The sequence below is a fragment of the Gobio gobio genome, assembly GCF_949357685.1.
Source record: "Gobio gobio genome assembly, chromosome: 2".
Taxonomy (NCBI): domain Eukaryota; kingdom Metazoa; phylum Chordata; class Actinopteri; order Cypriniformes; family Gobionidae; genus Gobio; species Gobio gobio.
In genome coordinates, this window is record NC_137098.1 from 6,011,916 (window position 1) to 6,025,596 (window position 13,681).

At 35.3% G+C, this 13,681-nt stretch overlaps 1 protein-coding gene across 1 annotated transcript; it reads right to left on the reverse strand.

The window, feature by feature from the left end:
* Positions 1–2,725: 2,725 nt before the first annotated feature.
* Positions 2,726–11,826, reverse strand: fadd (Fas (tnfrsf6)-associated via death domain). Its single transcript, XM_079838489.1, has 2 exons — positions 11,333–11,826; positions 2,726–3,300 (listed from the first exon to the last, which is right to left on the reverse strand). Exons 1-2 carry the CDS (start codon positions 11,628–11,630, stop codon positions 3,029–3,031), a joined length of 570 nt encoding a protein of 189 aa, XP_079694615.1. The 5' UTR covers positions 11,631–11,826; the 3' UTR covers positions 2,726–3,028.
* Between the last annotated feature and the right edge of the window lie 1,855 nt (positions 11,827–13,681).

Sequence of the window (13,681 nt, forward strand, 5' to 3'; positions counted from 1 at the left end):
GAACAACATGGTTATATAATAGATCAAGCATTTCTATACGGTGTATAGAAGAAAAGCATATCCTATAATCATATTCTATGCTAAGTATATAATAAATATAAGTTACACTCTTAAGGCAAGACACCCCAGGTGAAGAGAGTAAACAAGATAACTAATAGATCGTCCCCATTTGATTGATTACATTAAGAATTCCAAACATTTTTTGTATTACAAGTTCTCTGAAATATTATGTTTAAATACGCAAATGAGTTATCTAATTAAATATGCACTAATTTGCAAACCCGATTTCAAACCCATTCAGCCGGGTCTGGCGGTAGCACTTTTAGCATAGATCATTGAATCTGATTAGACCGTTAGCATCTCGCTAAATAGGCTAACTTCTGCCAACATACGCAAAGTGACAACCTGTACTTTACTTGAGTATAATTTTTCGGGAAACTTTAACTTCTTTTTCACTCTCTCTATTTGAAAGACAAATATCGTACTTTTTACTCCACTACATTTCTATCAAGGTCCTCAAAGTCGAAAGTCGTTTCTGTAGCAGCTTCGAAAGTCAGTGGATGATTTTTTACCTTCTTTAACCTCTTGGTCTGGGACCATTTTGGGGATTTCCGCCTGGATTTGGCCTACCCAAATTGAAAAGCTTGCCATACCCACATACAGTGGTCTAAATTCAAAAGACGGAAATTAGATTAAAAAAGGTCATATTCCTCCATTCAGATTCATTTGAATAAATCTTGCATACATGACCCACACAAAGTCTTTTTTCCAGTATTTTCTGGAATCTAGTGGAAACAGCCAGAACTGTCTGCAGGGTGCTAGAGCACACAGGGCCTGAGTTACACACTTTCAAAAATGAATTTATAACCAAAAACATAAAAGCGTCTCTTTTTTGGATTACAGCTCAGACAACATATACTTACATGTGTATCACTTTTAGCAGTGTTTTATGTAACTTCATAGGGTTTACACCTGTAAAATGACACCGAAATTGTGTATTTAGAGACCACTGTGTGTGGGTATGGGAAGCTTTTCCATTTGGGTAGGCCAAATCCAGGCGGAAATGGTACCAGAGTAATTTAGTGTAAATAAGTTACTTTGTGTAAAACAAATGCCAAAGTGATGCTTTATCCAGAAAGTAGAGACTCTAAGCTTTCAAATGGTGCCACATATGAGGTCAGAGCTCCTCCACAGACATTTAAAGTATATACTTGATGATGTAATTCCGGATCTGCAGACTTTAAGTGGTTAAAAGTGTTTTTTGTTTTGTTTTTGCAGACAGCCTATCAGTAATCACTCTTGAGGGTCGTGTGAAGTTTCCCAACATTTTTTGAACAATGATCAGTTTATAACAAAATGGAAGAAGATGGTTCCTCGGCACATACTTAAAAAGTGTTTCAGTTTCCTCAAAAGATTAAAGATTAGTTTAGTTGGCATACACTTGACGCATATCTCATAAAATGTTCAAAAATGTAAACGTCTGGGAGAAAGAGAAAACAGTTGGGTGTGTATCAGAGTATTGGATCTGTGCATTCAGCCTTAAAGTGACCGCAGCTTTGTAACTTCTATACAAGTATTGAAATGAGTTTAATGTAGTCGTATGTAGCATCACTGACTGGCTTAAAGGGATAGTTCACCCAAAAGGATAGATAAAGGGAAGAATGTTTGTAACAAAGCAGAGAGAGCAACTATTGACTACCATAGTATTTTTCCCCTACTATGGCAGTGAATGGTTGCTCTATCTGCTTTGTTACAAACATTCTTCCCTTTATCTTCTTTTGTGTTCAGCAGAACAAAGAAACTCGTACAGGTTTGGAACAACTTGAGGGTGAGTAAATGATGACAGAATTTTCATTTTTGGGTGAACTATCCCTTTAAACCACCATGATGGCATAATGTGCATTTATACAACAATAATAAAATGATGCATTGACATAAAAAAGGAAATTTACTTTTGATACTTAAGTACTTTTAAAAATAAGTATTTCTGTACTTTTACTTAAGTAAAAATCTGTTTTTAGAATGTGTAACGGAGTAATAATTGACTAGTAGTACTTTTACTTTTACTCAAGTAATAGAGTTGTGTACCTTTGTCCACCTCTGTTCCTCGCCATATCGGCCTAGAAAATCACAACTTTTCATTTTTTTCCGTCGGTCTTAGTACACGATGTAACTACAGAAGAGTCAAGTTTAAATGGGGAAAATATCGAAACTCTCTGGTCATTTTTTGAGCGAGATGCTAACGGTCTAATCCGATTCAATGATCTATGCTAAGCTATGCTAAAAGTGTCACCACCAGACCCTGGAGATCGGCTGAATGGATTTGAAAACGGTTCGAAAACTCTATTTTCAAAAATAGTTTAAAGATACGTATTGTAATTTGTAATTGAAATCGACAGACGCAAATAGATAAAGTGCTATAAAAGATGCACTTAAAAGTATAATTTTGGATGTTTCCTTTCCACTAATCTGAAAAAAAAAAACACTATGAAAAGCCAAAAATCTCAAAATTGACGGATGAATAAAAAAAAAAAAACTGGTTTTGCCTGTAGTCTCGCCTTAAATATAAATTTCCAAGAACAATTTGTGGTTCCCAAAATTCCAGAACCTTTTTCCACTATAAAGAATGGGAAGGTTCTGTGGATGTGGCTCAACATGTGCTCTATTAAACAGATGAAATGATCACCGGCTCTCCATGAGGTACATCACACATCATAACGGTCCCTTTATTGATTTGCAAGTGTCACATGACTGGATTCATTTCACAAAATCAGTAAATACAAGAACAGGAACGAGCATGTTCTGTAAAAACTGCACAACCCTGATGCCATCCCAAGGGTAAGACTCATTATTCAATAGATTTCATTTATATATATATATAAAATATAATCATATTTTAACATATATTATCTAATCGCCACCTAAAATTAACCCAAGAAGCTCTGTAAACAGACAATTTCATCATAAATTCACATTGTTTTGTAATGCACCAGCTTCCGGACGCAGGTGTGAGGATTCAAGGCGAGTTTTAATGTTCTGTGAGTTTTTTCTCCACCAGGTCCGCGGTGAGGTTCTGTTTGCAGTCCCGCAGAGCCTGGACCAGCTCCTCCACGCGGGCCTTCTCTCTCCTGATCTTCATCCACTGGCGGATGAGCTCTCGCACCTGCTCCTCCAGGTCCCGGCTGTGTTTCTCCTGAATGCCCTCCAGATGAGTCTGCTGAAGGCCCAGCTTTCTTCCCACTTGAAGCCACTTTTTACCCAGCTGGACAACAATTACTTCCGTCGCAATGCTTATTTTCTCTAAAAAGAGACACAGAAACCATCTCAACAATCATCGTTGCATTATATGTTCTGAGAGATGTGCAAATTCATGTTCCATAAAAGCCATATTTTAACATTATTGAAAAAAAACCGATGCATTGATAATCAAGTGTGTTGCTTCAGTCCAGTAGACGTTCATCTTTAACCCTCTGGGGTTCTTCATTTATGGGTCACACTCAGGATTAAGATTAAAAAAGATTTGAGGAAAATCAATGAAATATATTTTTGTTCAATAATATTTTTTTTTGAGTTTTGAGATAATTTTATGATTAATAACTAACATTTATGGAATAATTATGACCCCATTTATGGAATATTTTTTCACATTGAATATAATAAAACATTTATATATATATTTTATTATTAAAGCTATGTTTCATTTTAGAGTCAAGCCTAGGCCTCATGAAAGCTATTTTTTTTAAAGAGATCGGTGCCATCCGTTGGACACATTGAGCATTTTTATAGCACATTTTTACCGCTATAGTGGATCTTGCGTTTTTATAAAAAAATCGTAGCTTCATCGGAATGGTCTGAAACTTGGTGACTTTATTGGTACTTGGTATATGAACACCCAAACAAATTGGGGACAGGATTTGAAAAGTCTAAGTGGTCGTAAAAAAAAAAGTCACACTCAGGACCTTCGGGTCAAAAATGACCCCCATAGGAAATTAATGGAAAATTATTTTTTTTCTGCATACAAAAATGGAAATGGCAACGCGTGAGATCGGCGTCAGCGGTTGTTCTTAAAGTGACAGGAGCACTGATGATGTCTGTCATTAATGTTCATCACAGAACAACGGGAACAGGGAAAATTGTAGCTTTAATGATGATTAATCTATATTTCATTTATTATTTATGCAGTTAAGAAAAGTGTTTGATAACTATTACATTTCTGTATATATCTAACAGGGAAGACACAGGTAAAAATAACATTTATTATAATGGGTTTATGTAAAGATTCTTTAAAGTTTCCCAGCTGTTTATTCAAGTGCATTTTTGGTTAACAGACAGAGTCCATTGCTTTTTTTTGTTTTGGTTGTTTTACATTTATTTACATTTACGTTTTGTTCATTTATTGTGGATATTTAAAATGCTTTCCGTTTTCAGTGTTAAATAGTCTTAAGAAATAAAAGTTTATTGATCTTTGAAAAGGTGTACCTGCATTATTATGCCATTATCATTATTTTAGATGAAAATGGTCTCAGAACGACAATATTATCGTTTATCGCAATAATTTTGTGGCCAATTTATCGTCCAGCAAAATTTGTTATCGTGACAGGCCTATGTGTGTGTGTGAGTTTTTTTTGTCTGTTTTGCACTCTTGATATTTTAGACATTCACCCCTTCACTGTTGAGTCCTTTTTTTCTGCATCCTGGCTAATTTGTAGATTGTATGCACAAAAAAACTCTGTATTTTCATATTTTTGCCAATTTCCCATTCATTTTTGACCCAAAGGTCCTGAGTGTGACTTTTTTTACGACCACTTAGACGTTTCAAATCCTGTCCCCAATTTTTTTTGTGTTCATATACAAAGTACCAATAAAGCCACCAAGTTTCAGACCATTCCGATGAAGCTACGATATTTTACATAAAAAAAACAAAACATTTGGGTCAGAAATGACCGAAGAGCCCCAGAGGGTTAAATATTAATTAGAATGTAAATTGATCGAATATGGCCCTCAAGACCTGTGGTGTAACATTTACTTTGATAAATAAAAAATCTGTAAATTCGCAGCAAAATAACATCAACCACAAACTGAATTTCTAGAATCGTACTAAAAGGTATGATTTACTTGTGAAAAATGTATGAATCATCAATGAGTCGACAGAAGGCATGTAGTAGTTTGTGTGCAACAGGTTTTTCAGCAAAGTTTTGATCCTGTAGATAATTTAGAAGCCTTGAAAATCCATGTATTTAATATAATACAGTAGGCTTTATAGGGTTAATGACTGTGTAAATTTGCATTTGGGTTATTCCATGTCAAATTTCGGAAAACTTCCCAACTCGAATGTTTGATTTTGATCATTTGTCTGGTGAAAGACATGCATAAATGAAGAAGAAAGGTGAAATATGCGTCACAAAATGTATATTTATTGATTAATCCACTGTTTTGTAAAGGGGGTTGAAATGACAATTTTCACCTGAGAAGCCAAATTACAGGGGGTAAAAATAACTTTAGAAAGATGGCAGCATCATTATATTATTTTCACACAGAGATTGATAGGTCCATTAGTAAAATCTGTTGACTTTATCAATCTTTGTTGCATTTTATTCCAATGGTGACTGTTCAAAAATGCGAAAAAAGGCTCTTTTTGTGTTTTTGCCCCAAATGCATGCCTGAAACTCAAGATTTATAAGCTATATCTTAATATCTTTTTAAATGTTGGTTTTTAATAAGCAGTTCTTTTGATATCGTCATTTTAAAGGCTCTATATGGTTCAATCCCAGAGATATGGAGATCTTAATGCGGCTCCAAGAGTAAATTGTACACATTTTTTTCAGTGGCCGAAAACCAAATGTGGGTCACTTTGTATCTTTTAAAGAGGAATATCTGAACAAATAATAATAAATGTATCATTTTTTCTATCAGCTCAATACCTGTGTGTGTGCCATAAAGACTCTTTTTCTAAAGTTGTCATGTCTCTCTAAAAGTATTCAAGATACTTAATATCCTTCTAGATTCTCATTCTTAAATTGACTTTTCTTTTGGAATATTCATTTTCATGTTGACCCTCCTCTACAAAACAGTGGATTACCCCGAAAAAATACATCTGACATTTAATATTTTGTCTTTTTTACAGAAAAAAGTAACAAATAAAAGATTTGAGCTGGAGAAGTTTACGAAATTTGGTTGATTTGACACAAAATGACCCAAAATGCATGAGCCAAGAACTTGCTTTCAACTAGAGATGCACGACATTGGAATCGGCCGATAAAGGCTTCAAATGTAATGATATGAAACCGTTATGCCGATTAACGTATTATATAATGTGTGATAAATAACATTAAGTTACTTCTGTATCTGAATAAAGCAGTAATTGATGTTATATAAAATCACAAGTCTGATTTAATGTAATGCAGAAGCGATGGCTTAGCATGATAAATAATCACAAACATGACACTTGTAAATGAAATAATTTTATACAGTTTAGTCATCTGTAATAAACCATACGCAATACACAAAAATAGACAATAGGCTATATGTACAGGTATGTTATATACACATGCAAAGGAATGTGAATGTTAAATAAATATGAGTATAAATAGTGTTGGGGGGCATTTAACGGTTCATGAGGTAGACGGCCTGAGGAATGAAAGGGAATAAATATCGGGAAAAAAATCAAATATAGTACAATTCAAACATTTCCCAAATCCTCCCATAAACAACTAAAGACAGGAACACAATACGAATTTAGTGAAAAATAAGCCATTTATTTCCAGTAGCTAATAGAAGAATGCAATTGTCAAAATCTGTCACTATTGGAGTAATGAGTATCTAATATAATAGTTATCAGTGAAAAAAAATAATCATAAAAAAAGTTATCGTACTTAAAAAATAAGTATAACTAAACTATACATAGGCGGACCAGAGCCAATAATTTTGTCTGAGCAGTGAAAAAAAAAAATGATTGTAGAATTCATATTTTCTCATTTTATTCGTCTTATAATTTTAGGCTAGAACGAGTAAAGCTTGAGTGACACGTTTTAAAAGGCCAAAAGGTTTTTTTAGGCCATTTGAATATTTAGATACTGCCTCTGCGGTCTAACAGTGCTCGTCAATGTCAAAATGATCGTGATGGCCAATCAAATCAAAGAAGGCGGGTCTTATGGTCACTGTCACAGTGCAACGACAGTAAGGGAGTAGATGTAAATATTAGAGAACTGTTTTTATGATAGAAATGTTCAGCGACCGACAGTAATACTCAGGGTTTTTCCTGGGTCAAAAATGGTCTTCGGTGGTGGCTGACAGACATGGTCATCCATACACACACACACGCACGGTAAAAAAAAAATACCCTACCCACTTGATCTGCAACCGCAATACTGACAATAAATTTGAAATAAATTCAAAGAAAGTTTGTAACTTTTGCTTATCTTATTTTGATACCTTGATGTTTGTTTTTGTTCCTCATTTTTACACTATTTACTGATAATTGTTTTGGAAATCATATAAATATTAAAAAAAAGTATTAAAAAAATGAACAAATAGCCTAATTTTCTGCCATATACAATTTTCTGCCATATACAATCAGCTAGCTAACAACAAATTTGTTCTGGGTTCACCTCACTCCAGTCTAAACTAAATGATTTTAGGCTATTTATTTTACTACACATTGTCCACATAAATAAGCTGAAAGACTGTTGATAATTAAAAATAATTCTTACTATCCACTCTTGCTAAATTGGGTAAGCACACTTGTGTTCTCATTTCAGGTGTTCTGAGTAAATGATTAAACTAATTTGTGAGTTCAGTGTTGGACAGATCAGTTCTAACCAGTCGTTAAAATGATTCGGTTCAAAGGAGTCATTAGGTCGCGAATCGGACATTAGCAGACGCATTGTGTGTGAATCCCATCTTTAGAACATCGCGAAAGATTTGTCAACACACAGAAAACACTTCATAACCGGATAGGATTTGTTTCCTGTTTATTTAAAGTATGCTTTATGTCAGCTGGTCAGAGAATCAGTCAATGTTTTTTGAGCGCATTTCACACCCAGCGGTAATTAAAGGAAGACGTCTGATAGCGCCACGTCTGATAGTGCCACGTGCAACATGGATTCGGTCTTCCGACCTTTTGATTTTGATTAACGGAAAATGTGAAACATTAGAAAGCTAAGAATGCTTATTTTGAAGACAGAGAGCGTGCGAGCGGGGTAGGAGCTCACTGGTCGTTCTCTCTGTCACTCAGTTAACTCAAGTGCAGCAGTCATCTGTTCTACATCACTCATAAATCACAATAACTGATCAAATAAGGCTTTGGCGGGACAGACATTTGTTTTGGCGGCCGGCAAAAAATTTTCAATGTAGGAAAAACCCTGTAATATCTGCGAACACGTTAACTTTTTATGAAATTCCGCCATTTTGAATTGAAAATAAGCCTCTGCGATAGGGCTGTGCAATTAATCGAATTTCGATTTCGCCTCCCAACGATCACCAAAATAGTACAATCGAGAAAAAACGATTATTTTGCCATGTTCAGTTTTGCAAGAACACTCTTATTTTGTCTTGCGTTCTGAATGAAACGCGCACGCGTTCATCCGCCCCTCCCGAAGCCACAATCTCTCTCAGTTCGTGAGTCTCGTGTGCATATCATCCGCTGGAATTTAAAAACTTGGCGCGAGTAAAGATGGCAGAAGGAGGGCAGTTACAGCAGCGTTTGGTGAGCAAAAAAGGCTAAACCAACTCCGTTGTCTGGGAACAGTTTGGCTTTGAGGAATCAGACGACGAGCAGAAACATGCTAAGATTTGCTACATGGTAGTGGCTGCGACGCAAGGGAACACCACGAATTTGTTTAACCACTTGAAAATTAAACACAAGAGTGACCAATGACAATCTAATAAAGAAACAAAAACTGACGAGAGCAGGGGTGCCGTGTAAACGTCCTTTTTTTCCCTCATATTTCTCAAATAATTCTCTCTTTGTAAACTTTGTTCAATGCATGCGAGTGCTGCCGTATGTTTGAATATGACCAGTCGTTTTCGCCGTCGTCACCCGGGTTTAGTGCCAGAAGACGCGAATGAGAAGCCGCGCGCAGTGAGAATATGTGTCTCTGTGCGCTCATCCGAGAGCGCGCACACGTCTCACAGCGCGCAAATATTGAGTTCTCTTTCAAGTCTTGCTCTTGAACGGACAAACTCACACAAAACGTATGTCAACATCCATCTTGATGAGCATCCTAGCAGACATAGTCTGTATATGCCTTAAGTGAACATTATACAGTCGATAAAGACGACGCATATCCGATTCGGATTGAATAGCTTTTGTAAGTTTAATAGGATTAATCTTTAATTTATGCACTCAACTATGCAATGTTATTTTACATTTGATACATTTCTGTACCTGAAAACTAATGTTAGACGTAGCCTACCTGAAAAGCATATCTAGCCGAACCATATTGTTGATCTTATTTATTTGTGGTTATCATTTTTACGTGAATACTTTTATACTTTGATTTGAATATATGTTATATTATTTATTTTAATAGTTCAAAAAGTACAACAAATGTTACAATTTCAATTGAATTGTTGAAAGGTGTATTTTTAATAAATACAACACATTCCCAAAGTCATGTGAAATAATCGTGTTACATAATCGTGATTTCAATATTGACCAAAATAATCGTGATTATGATTTTTTCCATAATCGAGCAGCCCTACTCTGCGATCATGATTCATGAATTCAAAACTGAATGTGACAAAACAAACGGTTTGCGTTTTTAAATTTACGAATAAGCGTGAATGTGTGCACATTTTAAAATAAAATATTTGCAAATAGCATAAATTGAAACAATTACACCTAGAATTTTGTACCATTCTAATTTATTTATTCTCTTAAATCCCTTGTAATACTTTAATGAATTTGTTATTTAACGATAAATGTACAAAAACTCAGCCTATGTAATCATACCTATTATATTTTAGTTATACTTATTTTTAAGTACTATCCAATAACTTGCATTTTTTCACTGATAACTATTAAGGATGCACCGACATTAACATTTTGGCTGATACGATAACCAATAATTCTTTATATTTAAAAGTTGATAACCGATATATTGGCCGATAAATCTAAATCCAGATTTTTTTGATAATTTTTGCAAGCCTGATTACAAAGATAAAAGTCTCACCATTAAAATCCATGTCCCAAACACACAATTATAAATGTTCTCATTATAATTTTATGTAGCTTATATGACAGACTTGCGCTGCACGTGTTGCACTTATTTTCCTTTTTGAAGTGATTTCAATCATATTTCAAGCAATTCAAAGCCATCATGGTGAACAGTGCACACCTGAAGGAAATAATGGAAGGAAATTGGGCCGATAACGATAACAAATAAAAATGTACATATTTTGTGCATCCCTAGTAACTATTAGCCCATTACATAGCCTATAGGGCTGCACAATATATTGAAATTATTGAAATATCGCAAATGTACATATCGCAATATGCATATCGCAAGGGTACGCAATATCTGAATGATTTTAATAGGCTACTTCAACATTGTGAAAAGTGTACGTTTTAGGTTGACCCATATAGCAGAGAATAGACTGAGCACACGACTGTTACTTATGCGACTTGCTTGACGTTAAAAAGAATTATTCAACGCAATAACTTGCGAAAAACAACTCCTAGCAGTCTCGCGCTGTCTGACACACACACCAAAACGTGCGCACAAGCCGTTCTTTTTTTCGTGTCTTGTTACACACTCGAACTGTCAAATACACACACAGTTATGTCAAAATGGGTGTCTTGATGAGCATTCATGTAAACACAGTCGGTTATGCTTTAAGTTAAAGATATCAGTTGGGGAAAGAAATAGATTTTACACACTTAAAGCAATATCATATCGAATATCGCATTATTTAACAAGGATATCGCATTTTTCCTCAATATCGTACAGCCCTAATAGCCTAGTACAAATTATTCCAATAGTGACAGATTTTAAATGTTCTTCTATTTCATTATGGTGTACACAAGTGAAACTACGCCCATGAGGTTTTAGTTCGTTAAAGGAATTAATGTTAAACAGGCTTGCCATACTGAGTTAGCATTTCACGTACTAGTGATAAGAAGGAAGCCGCCTGAGTAAACAGTGGTAACAAAACGATAGAATATCTAGAAATATCACTAAAATTACACTTCAGTCTGCCCTTAAGCTATTGTTTCACTTTAAATCGGTGGGGTTTAAAGAGTTAAACAAAACTATGCGGCAGTCTAACTGTCATATCACTCCTTACTGTCAGTGAACCGGCGAAAGTTCAGTAACGTTAGAAATATACACACCTCGCTCTGTCGGATCCAGTCCATCATCGGTTCTAGTCGTGCCCAGTTCATAATCCTCTATTATTTCGAGAAGAACCGCCTGGCCGATGTCGTTCAGAAGTTTTCGCAATAGGTCCGTGTTATCAGGCCTGATTTCAGCTCTTTCGATCAAGCACTCGAACAGTTCAAACCCCGTATTGATGTTCTCAAGTCTTTTCTTCCCGATGTCAGGGCACACAAATTTTAAACTCTTCACATTCTCATCGGTAAGTTTTTGGGATATCAATAGTAACATCTCTCGAAACCTGCGCGTGTCCATGATCGGTGTGTTTGAACGCGAACGCAAGTGCAACGCGACGCCCGCACGCTTTCACTTTCAAAACTCGCTCTCGCGTTTAGCGATCCATCGTGAGAATCCCTAAAGTTTCCCAACTCCACTGCTTTAACCAAAGCAACCAAAGAACGACACCAGCCAAACTAAGCTTCACACAGAGAGTCGTTCTTTTGAACTGGTCTTTTTTTTTGGTGGGTAAAAATGACTCGTTTGAACGCAATCGGTACTAACGGTGTCCGACTCGTGAACGAATCGTTCTTTTGAGTCGGATTTTTGTAGGTTATCTAGAAACTTATTCTGACTGAATTCAGAACTGACCAGAACATTCGTAATTATCCGAGAACCAAATTATTTGAACCGAGAGAAAAGATTGTAGCGAATAGCCAAACACTGGATGATTAAAATTTCATGAACAATACACAAACGAAACAGAATGTTTTTTTTGTTTTTTTTTAAATAGGCCTAAGTACCATTTAATTAAAACGTGCAAAACCTTTATTTCAAGCTAAGAGATATAAATGAATCACGAGGGACTTGTTGGAAGCCATTTTAGTGTTGATTCAGCTGATTTTTCTGATCCAAAAGAATCGATTCCCAAAATGAATCACACTTGAAGGAGGGCACGGAATTTGAAGTTACCTACTTATGGCAAGCCGCCTGAACTTTTATTCATGCCCGGGATATGTACGGTGGCCGAGAAGTGCAAACCAAAATCACAATTACGAAAACAAAATAACAAATTAAAAAACAAAACAACAAATTATAAATGCAATGGAAAGTCTAAAAGCAAATGAACAAGTTAGAAAACACAAAAACAATTCCGGAAATAAAAGAAAACACCACGACAAGTCGGACAAAACGGAAAAGGTAGGTATATGTGGCGAATGGAATACTGACCGCTGATTGGACAAGACATCTGTCAATCAAGATTCGCGTGTGCAAATATTAGAGATATATAGTCTACGATAATAATTGTTTTTTTTTAATGATCTGCAAAGCTGCACGCTAAAATTGTCTCATTTATAAAATGTTGCGTAGAAACTATACGTTTGATCTAACGTCTCGTCTTTTTTCATCAACAATATTGCATGTTGATATAGTCACAGTATCGTTTATGGACGTTTGTGTCACTTTGTCTTTCTAATTTCACATATCAATACTTGATAAAACAAAACAAAACATTACTCTTATAGCATGCAGTGTACATGGATCGTGTAAAATAATATTTAATCTAATATTTACACATGCACACGTGAATCAACTTTCTCCTGCCACAGCCTGCTGTACGTTCTGCATGTCGTGATTGACAGATGTCTCGTCCAATCAGCGGTCAGTATTCCATTCGCCACATATACCTACCTTTTCCGTTTTGTCCGACTTGTCATTGTGTTTTCTGATTTGTTATTTTGTTTTTGGAATTGTGATTTGTTTTGCACTTCTCGGCCACCGTAGATATGCATTCTTGATATCAACAATTCAATTTTCACTAGTTAAAATGTTAATTTTTTAAATCAGAAAATGCATTTCCACCAGGGCCATAACCACCATAGGCACTGAGGGGTACAAGTCGTCCCCAATAATTGGAAATGACCAGTATTGTATATTTCTTAATGCTGCTCGACATCACGCACTGCTCTGTTGTTAGAATGGCAGACAGAAAATAAAAATGTTAATTTTTAGGCTGGTCTGCTTCAATGGTCTAACAGCGCTCGTCAATGTCAAAATGATGGCCAATCAGATCAAAGAAGGCGGGGCTTAATGTTTACTGAAGATGAGTGTGAATTCTAGCGCCATGCTTTTAGTTTTTACAATTAAAGAGTGAGTTCGTGGGAAGATATAAGTAGCTAAACATGTAATATTTGACAACGGTTTTACGATGAAAAGGTTTAACAACAAACTACTCAATTTAGTGTTATTTCGTAATTTTGAACTGCAAATATTTAATCATTTAAATTCATTCAAACATTTTTACTTTTTTTACTTATTAGACATACAAACAAGTACGAATGTGTGCATATTTAAATATATATATATTA